This window comes from Protopterus annectens, chromosome 6.part0 (assembly GCF_019279795.1).
Source record: "Protopterus annectens isolate FY-2018-M chromosome 6.part0, PAN1.0, whole genome shotgun sequence".
Classification (NCBI taxonomy): domain Eukaryota; kingdom Metazoa; phylum Chordata; order Ceratodontiformes; family Protopteridae; genus Protopterus; species Protopterus annectens.
The window spans coordinates 740107511-740125707 of NC_056737.1; the positions used below are offsets into that span (position 1 = coordinate 740107511).

At 38.5% G+C, this 18197-nt stretch overlaps 1 protein-coding gene across 2 annotated transcripts in view; it reads right to left on the minus strand.

The window, feature by feature from the left end:
* The window catches only part of TMEM260 (transmembrane protein 260), a 1312140-nt gene that overhangs the window by 644761 nt on the left and 649182 nt on the right, over positions 1-18197 (minus strand). For both annotated transcript variants that reach the window (XM_044074429.1, XM_044074428.1), the window contains one exon: positions 4885-4925. In XM_044074429.1, the coding sequence (XP_043930364.1) occupies positions 4885-4925 (41 nt within the window). The remainder of the gene's footprint in view (positions 1-4884; positions 4926-18197) is intronic.

Consider the following 18197-nt stretch of genomic DNA (forward strand, 5'->3'; position numbering starts at 1 on the left):
TAACAAAACTGGTTCACAAAAAGGACACAGGGAATTAAGGTAGGTGTCTCTACTGTCTCCCAAAAAATTGGTCACTAGTGGTGTACTACAGTTTTCACTCCTTCAACCACTCCTCTTTCACAACCACCTTGAGTTTGTGGCCGACCAAGATTGCAGATCACTTTAAACATGGTGCCATCATAAAATCTCCAGAGGAAAGATCTTCCAAGAGGACCTTTCCCAACCAAAACCAAAAGTAAATGCCAAAAAATTTATAACAGTCTCCTTTGGCAAGTATGACATCCCCTCCAGCTATCACACTGAAAACACACCCCTGAAACTTGATTTGGTAGTTAGGGATCTCAGAACCTATGTCGACAACAATCTGTCCTTCAATCACCAGGTATCCACTATTATAAGAAAGAAAGTCCTTTTTCTTTGCACAGCTTATTAGTAAGGGTATTGCATCCAAGTTCAAGGTTGTGATCACTCTACTAAATTCAGCACTAATTAGACTGATCACTCAGTACAATGCCTCCTTTGGCCTGTCTCTGGGTTATTCATACATAAATTACAAGGGCTAAAAACTCCATGAGAATACAGGGCTAGGCTTCTAAAGATCCTCAAGGATCAGTATTCTACTTTGAACCTATGAACCTATAATTGCTACATTCTATGCATATGGTTTATCAATAGCGTTCTGAGTAGAGTTTAACTGTGTTAGAAAGGAAACATGGAATGCTACATTTCAAATCAGAAAAAATTATGTAAAACTATTTTCATACAATGAAAAATAATTAAGAAGAGGCAGTGCATGGAAAGATGTGTTTTTTAATTTTACAAGTATGCGTTAAGATTGCTTCAATAACATTAGATTGAGTGTCAAAAGATACATGCCGTTTGACTAAAACAAAACAATTTTCACAATGCAAATTTATAAAACAGTACATATTTGTATATGTTTTTGGAGAAGAAAGGCCCTCTTGCACAGCTCAAGCTGAAGTGTGTGCCCACAAACCCCTTTTATTAACATGTACTCATTCTAAAAGTTCCCTTCTTAAAAAAAGGCTCACTCCATGATTGCATAACCTTTCAGGGGAAGGGTAAATTGGTTTCTGATCATTACTTATTTTTTCTTCTTTGCTGATCAAGCAGAGGGCCAGGGAGAAAAGCTCCAGCAGATATATTTACGATTATCTTGACAAAGCACATTGTTTTTTTATAAAAATACATTACATAGTTTGTAAGACAGCTAAACACAAACAGGTAATTGTTCTGTACTGACACTATACACGGATAAAACAGGTAATACTTTTGTGCTGACATTATACATGATGTTAAATTCCAAGTATAAAATAGTTAGTATGCAAAACGTTTATTTGTAATACACATGAAAAGCAGACATTAGATATGACTTTTAAGATAGGGTTATATAGTATAGATGCTAGGAATAAAAATTGAGGTAACCAGTATGAAACATTACTCAGTAGATAGAAAATAGTTAAAGCCAGGATAGGTAAAGAGGCATTGTATATGATGAGTCAGGACAGTGGGTTTAAAAATATTAGGACATGTACTGACATAGAACCTGGTTATAACAGAATGCTTGAAAGTAGTTGGAGAAAACTGTTAAAGTGAGAAGGTCAGAAAGAAACTAAAATGAAAAGTGGTGATCAAGATATGGAGGTAATTCAAAAGGAGTGATATAAAGTTTTATTGTGTGTAAAAGGAAAGAGGTTATAAATGGATAGGGGGAAATGAGCTCACAAAGGAAAATGCAGTTACAGAGGTAAGTAAAGTCCATGACCACATGTGGCTTAGGTGTTGTTGTAGCGAGGGCTTTAAATCAGTTAAGTTTCGCGGTGTGTTTTATGTATGTTGGAATGGTGTCCAAGAGTTTACATATGTAATGGAAGTATAGTGAGTCACAGCTCACTTATTAGACTTTTGCTGTGATTACTGAGAGTCTACTGATTGAGTGAAGGGCTGCACCAAGGGGATAGTGCTGCAGGGTATCTTTTAGTGCTGCACATGTTTTCGGTGCATGTGTAACATTGCATGCTGTAGTAAGTTGGAAGTATGTTAAATACTTGGTAGCTCAAAGCCAGTCAAGTTGTTTCAGGTCTCTGCAATGATGAGTTCTACACATAAGGCTGGCATCAAACTTTATTGTAAGAGATGGAGGGTTTATCTTCAAGAGTAGCATTTAGGTTTTTAAGAAAAGATGAGGTATATAGTACGGATGAAAGAAGGTAGGCAGATGCTAGTGTTTGTCTTGCATCATCTGTCAGGTAGTTTGGTTTTATAAAGGAAACAAGAGTTTTCAGTGTGTTTTTTCAACAGCTTGCAATATGTGTTTGTCGTACTTGAGGTTATTGTCAGTTGGGATGCCCAGAAGTTTTGCTTGGGTTACAGTTTCGATTTTTATGTTGTTGGATGAGTTATTTAAAAAGAAAAGTGTTTCATTTTGGTATAGTTTAGGAGGAAACAACATAACTTTTGTTTGTTTTAGGATTTAAAAAGTGGATTTGCATTTTTTAGCCAAGTTTTTATAATGGTGAAAGAATTTTGGGTGATGTCCTAATGTATTGGTAGGGATGGGGCTGCACTTGTAAGGGTTGAGTCGTCAACTTATTAAATTATGCTAGCAAGGTGGAAGGCAGTATATACTTTCAAAAACAAAACTTTCCAGTCAACCAGTCACTGTTAGTATCTCACAAGGATCAATATTCGATATTTTTATAAACAAAGTACATATTGCAATAATCCAAAAACAGCCCAGGGATAAAGTGCCACGATGAATGATCAGAAAATCCAAAAACAAAACTTTCGAGGCAACACCACGTTTAAAAAGCCTTTAATTTCACAAAACAGAGACAACAAACAATGTAAAAAGCATATAAGCACTTTCACATTCCTCTTGAATGCTTCATCAGACATGCTGATTCCATTAACAGTCACATTACTGTCACAAACGACTGTGATTATAGTCAAGTTCAATAATATTCCTTTCTGCCATGTTCCTAGGGCTGTCTAAATGAAACGTAAAGGCAATAATCCATAAACAGCCCAGGGATACAGTGCCATGATGAACGATCAGAAAATCCAAAAACAAAACTTTCGAGGCAACACCACGGTTAAAAAGGCTTTAATTTCACAAAACGGAGACAACAAACACTGTAAAAAGCATGTAAACGCTTTCACGTTCCTCTTGAACGCTTCATCAGACATGTTGGAAATGGCAATAAGTCTTCATTTAAATACAGCAAACCAAATACATGAATGAATTATAGTGTATGTATTTATGTGTGGTTTAGATATAAATAAATACACTATTATTCATTCATATATTTATTTTAATCATTAGGTCACGTTAATATGCGATTTATACATTTTTATAGATTTGTTATTAAAAGGATTTATGCTATAATAAGTATATAATTTCTATGTCTTGACTATACCTTCCCAGTATATATGATTTAGTAAATACTGCCATCTAATGTAGTTTTAAATTACCGTTCTTTTAAATGCTGCTATTAACGAGTGTGGTTTTAGATTAATGTTTTATAAATTTAAATATATTTTTATTTATTCATACATTTATCGTAATTGCTAGGTCAAGTTAGTATGTGATTTATGAGATGTTTTCATTATTTAAACGATGGTTGCTCAATGAAATGGTGTTTTTATATTAATTAAGGAATGTTGATTGAATGATGTATAAACTAGGATGGTTGATTATAATGCATTGGTTTGCTGTATTTAAATGAAGACTTATTGCCATTTCCAACATGTCTGATGAAGTGTTCAAGAGGAACGTGAAACCGCTTACATGCTTTTTACATTATTTGTTGTCTCCATTTTGTGAAATTAAAGCCTTTTTAACCGTGGTGTTGCCTCAAAAGTTTTGTTTTCGGATTTTCTGATCGTTCATCGTGGCATTTTATCCCTGGGCTGTTTTTGGATTACTGCAGTATGTACTTTGTTTATAAAAATATTGACTATTGATCCTTGTGAGATACCAACAGTGACTGGTAGGACGGAGAAGAGATTTTGTGTTCATTTGACTGCTTGCTGCCTGTCAGTCAGATAGCTATGGAACCATGAGACAGACTAGGTTAGGCCAAGAGAAGAAAGTTCAGTACGAAGATGTTGACAGGATATTGTGTCAAATACTTCTTGTAAGTGCAAGAATAGTGAAGATATCAGATTGTTGTCATTCCTATGTTGGTTTATGATATTGATGGAGTTGAGGAGAGCAGTGTCAGTACTATGGTGAGGTCTGAAACCATGCTGGGATTTGGACAGAAGGTTGCTAGAGTTAATGTTCTGTGTGTGTTGCCAGAGGGGACAGGAAGGCAATACTGTGTTATATCAGACTAAGGATATAACAGTAGGGTTACAGAGCTTACATTCTCCTTGAAGAAAGGTTCAAGTCATTTGCATTTTGTTGCAGTCAAATGACATTCAGTCTTTTAGCATGGGGTTCAGTGGTGTAGAAACTATTATAGAGTTCAGTAAAAAAAATAAATAAATAAATGCCAAAGGTTCTGAGCTGCTACTATTTCAGGCAAATGAGACAGCAACTTAATACTTCATCAAAAAGCATATCTGGAGTGCCGCATTCCTGGTATACTGTACTATAATGTTAGTTCTACAACAAGAATATAAGCAGCTGGTGTGCGGAAACAACCTTCTTATACCTTCTATTCTTCCTAAATGAGCGCTATTAAATGCGACATTATACATTTCCAACATGAAGTACAGTGAACTGAATAAGTATGCTCACTAACTCCCTCTAAGTTTATATAAGGTTCAGAACACTCACACGGTGATAAAAGTGAGGCAGACAACAACAAAACAACACAGAACTGCACCATGAAGATAAATGGCAATATTACTTACGCAAGTGTTTTCATCATCCCAGGGCCCATTTGTGACTTAGCCTGGTAAAACAAAATGTATTGTGATTATTATGTTTACATATATTTACAGGCAACTTCTGCTAAAATGTTAATTCTTCTAACAATCTTCTAGGAACCAGAACTCTTAAAAATATTCCCTCCCCCCCCCAAAAAAAAGAACTTCCAACAAAAGTCTGGCATCATGTGTTAGAGGAACTAACTTTTTGCCACAGTCTAGTTCACTCCCAGAATCTTTACAGGAACATTGTTTCAGCTGAATATCTATTATCATTTACAGTTGAGAACCATCCCTGGGACTAAGGCAAATGCCATAATGCTGCAAGATAGCAGTGTCCAAATATCATGCCATCATGCCATCCATACAAAAATAACCCTAGCAGCTACAAAGCATTAAACTAAAGAAGGCTTAATGTAACTGACATGAATTCTTGGATTTGAATGCTCAAGTGACAATCACAGGGCTGTCAAAAGTATCAGTAAAATAGGAAAAAGAGGAATTATTTACTTTGGATTTTTTTCTAAATAGTAAACTTAAGATAAACCACAAATGTTATTAATTCCATCAACTACAAAGTCTGTAAATAACAAGGAACGTACCAGGCCTATTTCTTTTTTAACAGCCTTAAAAATAAGATGTCTTCATATCTCCAACACCCAATGTCATCAGCATTAGTGCACAATATCCCATTCATCAGGCTGAAATGTTAATAAATACAACAAACTAAGTCTCCCAGCCACTGACATCTTCCAATTTATGACACTATAAGTAATTACTGGGATACTCCACTATCACTGTGCTTTTCCAATAACATGATAATATCAGGTTCCTATGATCTGCGAACTGCTCTTAAGAGCAAAGAGTCTTATTAAAGCTGGTCCCTAATACTCCAGATGAGTCCAGTCCACTTTCATGACTGTGTTTATCAAATAAAAACCTCCAAGCCATACCAAGCTTTTTGTTCTGTATAAAGTATGCAGCCATTTTCATTCTCACTGCATCTATCAATGTCAAAAAGCATATGACAATATGCTCCCCTGTTATTATTAAAAGGAAAGAAATTTAAAATAATTCACACTTTTTCCCCCTTGGTATTCCTATTCATGGCCTTATGTTCAGTGTAGCCCATAATGGTTTCTTTTTTTTATTTGCATATACCTTTTCATATGTAGTACAATTTCTATCCCCTTGTCTTTTGCATCTCGCTCTCTCTCTCTGCCAATTCAGTGAGCTGTCCATTCCAGCACTACTTACAACAATGTTTTTTTTTTTTTCATTTAACAAATAGCTGCTTCATTCGGATACCAGTTTACCCTGAATCACCTTAATTCACAGCAGGGAACACCCATCTCCAGAGAATGAGGTCTTGTGGCTCATCTGTTTGTATAGGTTCCTAGGTTCTTACTAAGTTTACAGCCAAAAGAAATCAACAAGAAGCTCATCCACATCACCCAATACTGGTGAAAGTCTAACAATGTCCCCAATTAAGCAGACCTTCTCCACATATCTCCAGTTAAAATTTGTGGTCACCAATCGAGTCATCCAGGCTGGTTTTAAAGGTTGCTAGGGAAATGCTCTGTGTTAGGTATCTGTCACACCCATCTACTGGTGTTGATGTGGTAATATAGGTTTAGGTCTCTAGAATGAGTGCTTGCTTGGTTCTGTTTAGGTGAAGGAGTTCATAACACTGAATGATAAGCAGAGATTACGCCTCATGAGTCTGCACAACGGTGAGTAGTAGGACATGGCTTTTATTGTCCATCAGAGTACCAAAGGGTACTAATACCAGAGATTGTTTTGGTGAGGAAACACTGAGGTCTTTCAAACTGGTTTAGATGCATACAGAGGAACATGTTGAAGGATGCATTCTATTTGGCCTAATTGGGTCTATCCCTGAATATAATGCACTTATTTATTTATTTTATATTTATTTATTTCAGTTTGATGACTGGGGTAGTCCACTGGGCCTGGAACAGCCTGTTTTCAGTGGAGGCCCAGGGAGAAAAGCTCCACAGATACTGACAATTATACAATAGTTATAAATACAGATATAGACGATTATACAAAGTTCCAAAGTTCAAGAACAATGGTAGCATGCAAATGATGAAAAGCATTAGTTAAAAGAAAAATGTGATTCATATGGTCTAAGTATTATTTACAAAGTATATATGTGATTCATATAGTCTGAGTAGTATTTACAAAGTATAAACATTGATTTTTTTTTTTTTTTTTTTTTTTTTTTTTTTTGGAATCCTCCAGAGTTAGAAATCTGGAGAGAGAGAGACAAGGTGAGGTAAAGGATGGTTTATAGTGATGAAGGGAGTGGGTTCAGTGGGGCGTTAACAAGTGTCAGACAGAGGAAGTAGATGCAGAAAGGAGAAGGACATTGTAGGAGCTAGTATAAGCTGTAGTGCTTGGGAGATGGTATTAAGGAGTTACGTAGTAAGGGAACAGGAACATTCCCACTTTGAAAATAGATGAGACTGGAGAATAGATTTGAAGTTTGAGTGGCTCTGGATATTTCAAAAAGAGGCAGGAAGAGAATTCCAGAGTTTAGCTAAGGAGCAGAATAATAGTAGGTGGCCTGGGTGGTCAAAGAGGTTTATATATTTTTAGAAGACTATGGTTTTCTGATCTAAGTGGGTGGTTGGGAATGTATAGGGTTAAGGCAGTGGACAGAGAGGGACAGCTAGAAGGTTGGAATATAAGCTTGTGGGCAGTAGTAAATTTAAAAAGTCTGAGGTAGTTAGGAAGTTCAAGCCATTACAGAGAGTGCAGAGAAAGAGACAGTGATGAGATGTGTTTCTGGAATTGGTGACAAATTTGGAGATCTTATTGTAGCAGGTTTGCAACTTGGCTTAGGAGAAAATGTTCTTATAAGTAATATTTACAGGCCGGTGACATGTGGAATGGACTGATCTGCAGGATTCAAAAGCAAAGAAAGGCTTGTGGAAATTTTGGGTCTTATCTATCTTCCAGACCCACTCATCACTGTCACCTATGAAAAAATTAATTGCCGCACTGACCTCCTTTACAGAAATGGACGCAGACCCATCTGCTTCTGTCACTGCCATCTCAAAGGACATGTCATCCCAGCTTATGATAGTCAAAGTGTCCTTTCTGTCAAAAATAACCCCTTCACAGCTCTCTGGGATGGGCTTTCACAAAGAGGGTCTCTCTTTTACTTAGAAGCTTCTTTATTTGCTAATATCCACTAGCAGATTCTTGCATTACTGCCATAATAAGAGCAAAAATGAAAGGTATGTAATTACCATAATGATACATCAACGTTGCCCGTCTCAGGCTTGTTCAACCTGTGGGTTTCCGAATCCAGCTTGGATCTGATGCTGGCCAGATCCTCTAGACTTCATCTTGCTGGGCTTCTCCTCCTCTACCCACAATCCACCAATCTCCAATGGATACCTCAGACTGAGCTTGTCCCTCATTAATCTAGCACTAAAATTACCTTTTTCACAAAAAAGGAAAAGGAGAAAGGACTCCAAGAAAATGACAGCAATTTAGTCTCCCCACTCTGTCATCTTAGGCACTGAAACTGTCCAAAAAGGTAGGGGCAGGAGGGGATGAAGGTTGAACCAGACAGAAACAGACAACATGCATCTATTATTAGGTAAGTACATAACATTTATATCTGATGTTGTCTTTTCCATCTGTCTTCCACCTGTGATGCAGAGTTCCCAGACATGTAAAAATCAACAAGAGGATATACAGAAAGATATTTAGCAACATGGTAAAGCCAGAGGAAGCCTGGACCTAGATTGAATGTCCAGCTTGCAATGAGAAACAAAGGTGTGATGGCCCACCCAAGTAGGTGCTGCCCAAGCATCATCCAAGAAAGTTCTGTAAAAGAAAGCAGTAGAAGTAGCCATAGCTTGGTAGAGTGACCCTTAGGTTTATAATGCAAAGTCTTGCTTTGCAAGGTATAAGCAAAGGAAATACAGTCTGACAGCCACTTGGGAAGAAAGAGTAAAACCCTTTCTTTGTGAAACATCAGATAAGGAAGACTAGAATCTAGAGCGTGTAGCTTGGAAACTCTCCTGGCCAAGGTAATACCCACCAGAAACTTAGGTTTCCAAGATAAAAACTTTAGGTCTGAAATACAAAGGGCTTGAAAGGAGGGTCTGCAAGGACTTGCAACACTAAAGGCAAATCCAAAGGTGGGGTGGGATCCCGAATGGGAGGATACAAAAGAAATGCACCTTTGAGAAAAGCCTTGGAAATTTTTAGAGCAGCCAATGGAACATTATCCCTCCCAAATTAAACAATTCAGCAAGAAAATATAGAACAGACTCTACGGGAGTGGAAAAAGTGTCAAACTCACGAGATTCTGCCCACATTGCAAAACTGCTTCCATTTACTCAAATACACTTTCCTAGTAGATTGCTTTTGGGATGAGAATAAAATATCCAGAGTATTATCAGACAGCTTGGGATTCCAGGCCATCAAAGGAACTGGAGAAACCATGTGGCTAACATGAGGAACAGTAGATTGGGAGGATTCAGACCCACGGATGGCAAATTAAATCCAGAATGGGATACAGAACTAAAGGAGGGTATAGCAGAAGAGGTCACAAAAAGGGGAACCATACCTGAGAAGGTCAAACGGGCTACATGAGGATCACTATCTCTTTGCAATGGGCTGCCTTCGTTTTGGAGTGGGAATTAAAGAGGTCACAACATGGACTGCCCCAGCTCCAAAATATCTGAGATACAATTCTAAGATTCAGAGACCACTTGTCATGATGAAGAATATTCCTGCTCAAACTGTCGGCCCCAATGTTGGACCTCCCCAGGATTTGCACTGCAATCAGAAACTGGTTAGATGAGATCACCCATTGCCAAACCATCATGGCCTCTAGACAGAAGATAAGAAAACCTTCTCCCCTGCTTGCACAGATACCAGACAACAGACATATTGTCCATCTGGATTGAAATCACACTTTTGGGGAGGACATCCTGAAAGGCCAGCAATGCAAAGAGGACAGCCTTCATCTCCAGGACACTGATGTGAATGTTGGCCTCCACAGAAAACCAGGACCCTTGAACTGTCCTCCCTTCAAAATGCCCAGCCTCACCCAAGAAGGGAGGCATCCATAGTGACCATGGCCACAGGATGGGGAAAAAATGAATGGTCTTCCCACTGTTCACTAAGGGCAACCGTAATCACCACCAAATCTGATTGTGACACACCTTTGCCATCCTAACAGAAAATCCATCGCATTTATCAAATAAGACCATTGCACTGCAAGAAGCAGATGTGCAGAAACCTCCTAGAGTGCCTCTCTATCTTGATATGATGGCAGATATCCTTGAGGTTTATCAAGCACATCCAATCATATCCTCATTGAGGGACTCCTCAGGAAAGTTGAGGTGTGGCCAGAAAAGAAAAGAGGTGCCAGAATAGATCCTTGGGGAAAACCTTTTGCAGAGGGTCAGATGATGATGTTGATGGGTTGAAATTTACTCAGAAGTGGTGGTTAGAAAGGTAGCTTTTAAACTAAGGCAGTAATGCCTATTTCAGTGAGATGTCTAGGAAAACTGAGTGATCAGTACGACTAAAGGCTCGGGTAAGGTCAATAAAACAGCTCCCGTAATTAGGCCTTTGTCTATTTCAAGAAGAATGTTGTTGCAGAGTGTCCAGACAGCTGTGAATATACAATCCACAAGACAATACAATCGGAAAGCCATATGTTCAAGACTACCTTAGAAACAGGCTTACCCAATCTAGTGTTAGAAAGGGATGGACATCCAAACAATGGATCATGTACTTCCATTTGTTACTGAAGTTTGGCAAGAAAACAGGCAAATGAATTGACTGATTCAGGCTTGACTCAGAGGCCACTTTTGATAAGAAAGGATCATTAGTCTGCAGAATAACTTTGTCCTTATGGAAAATAAGGTAAGGAGGGATGCAATATAAGACAGGGAGTTCTGAAACAAATCTGGGTGGAGGTTACAACCAAAATCAGAGTTTTCTAAGACAGTAACTTGAAATCTATGGTAGCAGCTGGTTCGAAAGGAGGTCTACATCAATGCTTGCAGAAATATACACAAACTGCAAGGTGTTTAAGCAGAAAGGTAGCCTTCAAGAATGCTTTGGATAACTTGATAGATGCAATAGGTGTATTATCCATACCCACATGAAAATTTAAGAAGGTCACTAATTGAACCTAGTAGAATAACTAAGACTAGAAAGGAAAAGACCAACCAGAAAATCTAGACTTTTGTCTAAGGAGGTAGAAAAGGGGGTGCAGACCCTTAGCAGTAGCCCAAACAGAAAACCGCTTCCAATTGCTAGCATAAATCTTTCTGGTCAAAGGTTTTTGGAAGGAAGGAAAGAAGAATATAAACAACTTTCTTAGAAAGCTTGGAATCTCTGTCCGTCAGTTGCGTTGGAGGAACCACATGGCCAACCTGAGGGATTCGAAATTTGGATGAGGCTAGCCTGAAGGATGGGCTATCAAGTCTACAATAGGATCCAGAACCCAAGGAGAGTGCAAAAGATGAGGCCACATACTTGTTTTGGCCAGGTGGGCCTAAGAGGATTATGGTCACTCTGCAATGGGCTGCTTTTAAAGGAATTTTATTATCAGGGGAGTAAGAAGATATTCATTTAGGAGACCAAGGAGCCAATCATGGAGCAGAGCGCCCCTCATTAACTGTCCCCTAGGAGGAATCAGTGCAAACAACTGCTGCATTTGGTGCTGGAGGGGGATGCAGAGAGATTGGAGCAGAGCTGTCTCCAATGGCTGAACACTTGAGCCACTACTGCAGGGTTAAGGGAATGCTCTTTACACATGAGGATGCTCCTTGCTCAAGTTGTCTGCCAGAATGTTGGATTTTCTGTAATGTGCAATTTTATCAGGAAGTGTTGTGAGGACATCATCCACTGCCAAGTCCTCATGGCCTCTTAACACTGGGGGTATGATTAGGATCCCCCCTCCCCAGTTTATGTACTAAATCACTGCCATGTTGTCAATCTAAATGGCCATCACCCCCTTGAGGAGAAAGTACTGCAATTTTAAGACAATTTCTCTCATCTCTAAAACACTGATATGAAGACAGGGACCAGATACCAAGGGCTGTCTTCTCCTCAAAATGCACCAATACCCTGGGAAGGAAGTGTCCATGGTAACTGTGGCCTTGGACTAAGTAAAAACAAAAGGACAACCCACTGGAAACTGCTGCGACTCCAGCAACCAAGATATGTGTTGACAGCAAATGTCGATAAGTTGAATGGGAAAGTTCATAGGGTGAAAGCAATTGACCAATGGACCAACCAGGTCCACTGAAGAAACCTCATGAAAAGCCTGGCTAAATACACAAGACAGATAGTCACAGTCATCAAGCCTAGAAGCCATAAAAAATGGCTCGACACAATTTTTTGAGCTTAGTTTAACTAGACTAAGAGTCACCTTGCAATTGGGCACTCATCAGTGAGAACCACTCTCAAGCTTAGCTCTAGGATTGGGTTTCTGTGTCCCTACTCTAGGACCTTATTCTTTGAAAGTACCATAAACAGAGTCATTCTGTGGACCATCTTTTGTCTTGCCACCCCTCACACTCTTACACCAATTTCATAAGAGCAACTCTACTAACTCCTCAAAATTCCAGAAACCATAGCTCTGAGGCTGACGGGGCAAAGAAACACATCACCAAAATACAATCACACTCCTTGGAGGGGACATGTCCTCATGCAATCTAGAGAATATGAAGGCCAGTTTTGCCTAGAATATCTATACAGGTAAATCTACATGATAACCCAACATGGGACACAAGAAAAAGCATCTGGACAATCTGCTCACTATTCTGTTATGAATGTTCCTACTGTACCTGTTACCAGGGTATTTACAGTCTGGACAAGGCTTACATTCTTCAATGTCGTAATCTGATCAAAGCACCATACAGACATGACTTTCAAGATGGCTGCGCACTGAGTAACAGCTTAACCTCAGCTCTCCTAGTATGAAAAAAATAAACTGCGAGTGTTTTAGTAAAATTCAGTTACTGGCTAGTATGTAAACTGCCCAGATGCCAGCAAAGAAGAAACAGACAGCCTGAAAGAAAATTAACTCAAAAAGGTGAAGAGAAACAATGGCTGTTCAGCAAAACACAGTTCAAACTCCAGCTTTGGTACAAGAGGTAGCTTCTTGCAATTTAGAAGATAAACTAAATTAAATGAGCTCAGAGCTGATTAAAATAATGAAACACTGAAGAAGTATAGTATATCAACTCAAATAAAAGGCTGGAAAATGGAAGAAGCTTTAAACAGCTATTCAGATGAACTGATAAAACTGCAATAATCAGAGGTCAAAATGAAGAAAAGGCTGGTTGAGTATGAGACTGCTCAAGAAGAGCACTTTCAAAAAATGGTAGAGCAAGAGGACAGAGCACAGAGAAAACCTGAAATTTTCTGTGTGTACCAGAGAAACTGGAAGGAACAGATTGCATAGATTTTATTAAAGCATAAATAAGCAGTGGTACTGGTATTCCACAGCAGGATTTATTAACTGAAAGGGCACACTGTGTGTATGCTCCAAATCTGACCATGAGAAAGCAGCCAAGACCCATATTATTAAAGATGCAATCATACCAGCAGAAAGTTGATCTTAACAAAACTGTGGCAGAAGGGCAAAATATTAAAAAGTGGAGATAGTACAGTATTTGTGGAAAATGATTATTCACTGTACAGCAGGAAGACGTGAACCAAATTTACCGCATCAATCAGGGAATGTTGAGAGGTAGGTATAAGATTCAAGCTGCTGTATCCAGCTGTGTTCAGAATATTTTTTCCTGGAGGATCTCTGATACATAACAGGAGGAAATGCAAAAATATGTCCAACAAAAATACATAAACAGAAGGAGACTGTGCTTCTTATTCTTCTGATGATAAAGCTGATACAGATACTTTGCCATTGAAACATTTTCCAATGTTCCAAAGGAAAATCCTTGAGAGACAGACAAAAGCACAGGAGTTGACTAGAAGAATCAGGAGTATCTTGATCTTGAACCAGAGCCTGGGGCTGGTACTGGAGATGAACAGAAAGAACAGCAACACTGAAATTAGTTATTATACAGCATCAATCACATTTGGGAAGTATGGCTTTCCAACAAAAGTGGATGAGAAAGAATGGACCTTTGTTGACTTTGTTAAATTAGTGGAGCATATACCCCACTTCATGTCATTAATGTTAGGAAGGACAGAAAGGAAGAAAAAACTAACCATGAGCAAAACATTTTTTTTGTTCTCAACTATATTTACATAAATAATTTAATGATATAAATTGCATGTTATATAGTAAAGCATTTTCAGTGATTGCTGTGTATGATAAAGATATTAAAGTAAATACTTTTTTCTAGTTTAAGAAACTAGGGTATTATTATTACAATGTAAAAAGAGAAGAAAGGCTGGACAAAAGCATGTTTTAGTTAAAATACTGTAATTGTGGGGTGTTGGAGTAAGGGATGGATTGTAAAAGTGCACTGATTATAATATATGTACAGTTGAGATGTTTTCTCTTACTTTTGCATAGGTGAATATCTGGATTAGCATAGGTGAATATCTGGATTAATGTGCCTGGCTTAATATAATAACATTTTTTGTGTGTATGGGGGTCTTTAAAAATAAGAGACCACTGTGAATGTAATGAAAACTGTTCTCCTTTAGCAAATAAATGCTCAGTCTGAGTTGAGAAGTCTTCATCTGAGGGCAGCTGTAACCACTGTTCTTATGTTTCCATAGGTATAAGCTAACTACAAGTGTGGCCAATAAATATTGAGAGTTATGGCTATTGATTGCCAAGTGAATCATAAAAATAAAAGGTGCAGGGGCAAGTAGCTTAGTAAAAAATAAAAATTGAAATTCATTTATTTTATTTAACATCTGTTTACCAAGAAAATCTGACTTGGAACAAAGCCAATTTTCAGCAGAGGCCTTGGGAGAAACACTCCATATGTGTCTCTGTAACATGGAAGGAAACTGGAGCACCCAGAGGAAACCCACATGAATGCAGGGAGAACATGCAGACTCCACACAGAAGGCACCCCAGCCGAGAATTGAACTGGAGAACCTCTTCCTGTGAGGCGACAACGCTACAGCTGCAATATTTGTTATTACTTGTTAATGGAAGTGAATAAGATACAACAGCTTTCCTGGTACTTAAATATTTCAATGGATTTACTAGAATAGTGCATAATTTAGCTTTATTTACAGATAACCAGTGTGCTTTTTCTTAAGACTAAATGTTAATATTTTCTTAAAGCAAACAAGCTGTTTTTCATACCTGGTAGGGAAATAAATATAAGACAAAAACAGGGTAAATAGCAGCATAGGCAGTAACATGCACCTTAGCATGGGTAACCTTAATTTTAGGTTAAGTAATACATGTGGGTACAGCTATCAATTTGGGAGAACTGATCCTATCAGGAGGGTTAAAGTTCATTATTTGAAAATGTACATAGATTTGTGTGCTTGTGTCAATATGTACTGGGAGTGTTCTGGGGTTTGTGCTTTTTTTTTTTTTTTTGGGAGTTTTCAATAGAACAAAAAGTTTTGTAAAATGTGGCATAGGCTTACATGCAGATGACAAGAAACAACTGTATAAAAGATCAGCCTGCCAAACATTAGTGGGTGCATGTAACACAAAAGCCGCAAATAGACATTTAAAAAAGCTGTCATATATAATAGGTAGGAAAACTAACTGCTCACCATAATGGCTACACTATGCATATTATTTTGGAACGTGAATGGCCTCACAAGTATAGACAAAATAGTAAGAGTATTGAATTAGAAATGCAGAGTGCAAATATCAGTGCTACAGGAGATGCATTTGGAAAGAAGTGAACATGTGAACTTGATAACGAAAGGATTTCAGGATGGATATTCAGCAGAATATCAGGGACAAAGGAAATGGGTAGCTTCTTCTTTCTTCTTCTTTTGGCTTTTCCCGGTTAGGGGTCGCCACAGCGGATCATTTGTCCACTCATGATTGGCAGTGAAGTTTTAATTTATTTATTTTTTTACAGTGTCGAGTTGCCAGCCCGGCACCCAACCTTTCACTGAAGGCACACACACACTCATGCCTTTAGCCACTTTAGTGTCCAATCCACCTACAGCATGTCTTTGGGATGTGGGAGGAAACCGGAGTACCCGGAGGAAACCCACACTACCACAGGGAGGACATGCAGATTCCGGACAGAAGGCATCCCAGCCGAGGATCGAACCAGAGAACCTCTTGCTGTGAGGCGGCAATGCTAACCGCTGCACAACCACGGCCGCCCTCACAAAGGAAACAGGTAGCACTTATACTAATTGCTAGAGGAGCTCCAATACTGATAGAAAAAAAAATAATAATGGCAGATTTGCGGTAGTAAGGGGCTACTGGAAAGGAGGAAGATTACACTGTATGTATTTATATTTCAGTTAAAACTGCTAATATGGAGCTTAAGAAAATTTTGGGAAAAATAATCAGCTTTCAACAGGGAATATTACATATAGGTGGAGACTAGAACTTGATTTGCAATGATGAGGATGTATCTGGGAAATCTAGAAGGGAAATATAACAAAAGAGTAGATTTCTGAAGAAATTTATAAAAATATTTGGTATGGAATATGGGAATTTAGGGGCAGAAACCTGATCTTGAACCAGAGCCTGGGGTTGAGAATAGCGATTAACAAGAAGAAGACCACAAATACTGAAATTTGTAAATAAATGTGAGACTATACAGCAACAATCACATTTGGGACAATTGCTCCTATTAGAATCAGGAGGGTTAAACATCATTATTTGAAGATGCATAGATTATTCCCCAAGGTACATAAAAGTGGGCTAGACTACACAGAAATATTTCACAGGAACATGTGCAATTAATTGAAAGCTTCAACACACATCCAATGACTACTTCAGATAATAAGCCAATAACATCCAAGATAAAAATGCAGGGTAATGAAGTAAAAATGAGACATTGGTACCTCCCACCCATCTCTCCAAAAGAGGGGCATTTAAGGAATGGGTATGGAAATTATTTAAGAGTTATTAGGGAACATATAAACTTCTACAGAAGTTAAAGCTAATGAGTGGCATAACATTTTTTATTTATTTATTTTACATTTGTTGACCGGGATAGTCTGACTAGATACAAGTCAATTTTAAGCGGAGGCCCGGAGAGAAAAGCTCCACATACCAAAAAAGACAGTACATACATCACTGAACGATAAACTCAGGCAGACATGTTTAGGAAAAATATAGACAAAGAATACAGGCAGATATCAATATACACAATGTGCAGACTTACATCTGCTTGGCAGAGACGTATCAGAAAATGTGAACATAGAATACAATCAGATTCCATAATTCACAATGCTTAGACATTCAAATGCTATGAGGCATAGATACTTGGCTAAACAGCAGGTTGGGTAGCAAGACATGTATTAGTGAAGTTGTTAGTCAGGTTTAGAACAAGAGCACAGCCAATGAGATGTGAGGTATTTTTTGAGTTCTCTTTTAAATAGGGATAGTGAGGCTTCCTTGGTAACGGTAGGAGGGAGTAGATTCCAGATTTTACCGGTTGAGTTGGCAAATATAGCATCGCCTGCAGAGTTGTTGGATTTTTGGGTCAGTATCAATAGTTTATCAGCTGAGCGTAATGGCCTGGGGGCACTATGAGGGGTGAGAATATTTTTGAGGGCAGGGGTGTTATCAGGTTGATGGAGTATTTTATGCACTACTATAAGCTGGTTGAACTGTTGAAGGGTAGAATACTCTAGCCATCCCAGCGCTTTGAGGTTCTGGCAATGGTGGGTCCTAAAAGCCATGCCAGTAGCGAATCTGGCTATATGATTGTAACATCCTGATAATTTGTTGAGATCGGTTTTGGATAGGTTGGCAAGTACAGGGGAGGCATACATACGGGTAGAGAGGAGGTGTGAGCTTGTAATAGCTACCCTAGCTGGGGGGGGGGGTGAGGAAAGGTTTGGCTCTGTACAGGGAGCCAAGTTTTTTGTTGCCAGACTTAATAGTGTGATTTACATGTTTATCAAATTTAAAGTTGTTGTCTATTATTATGCCTAGAAGCTTTGTATGGTCATTAGGGGGAGATAATGGTGTCATTGCTAGATTTGATGTTGAAGGAAGGAGGAGAAATTCTACGGTTAGGGGAGAAAAGTAGTAGCTTGGTTTTGTTAGGATTTAGAAGCAGGTGGCGATTAGCTAGCCATGTTTCTACCATGCTGAAAGTGGTCTGGGTGAGGGTTAGAAGTTGTGTAGGAGGAGGCGGAGC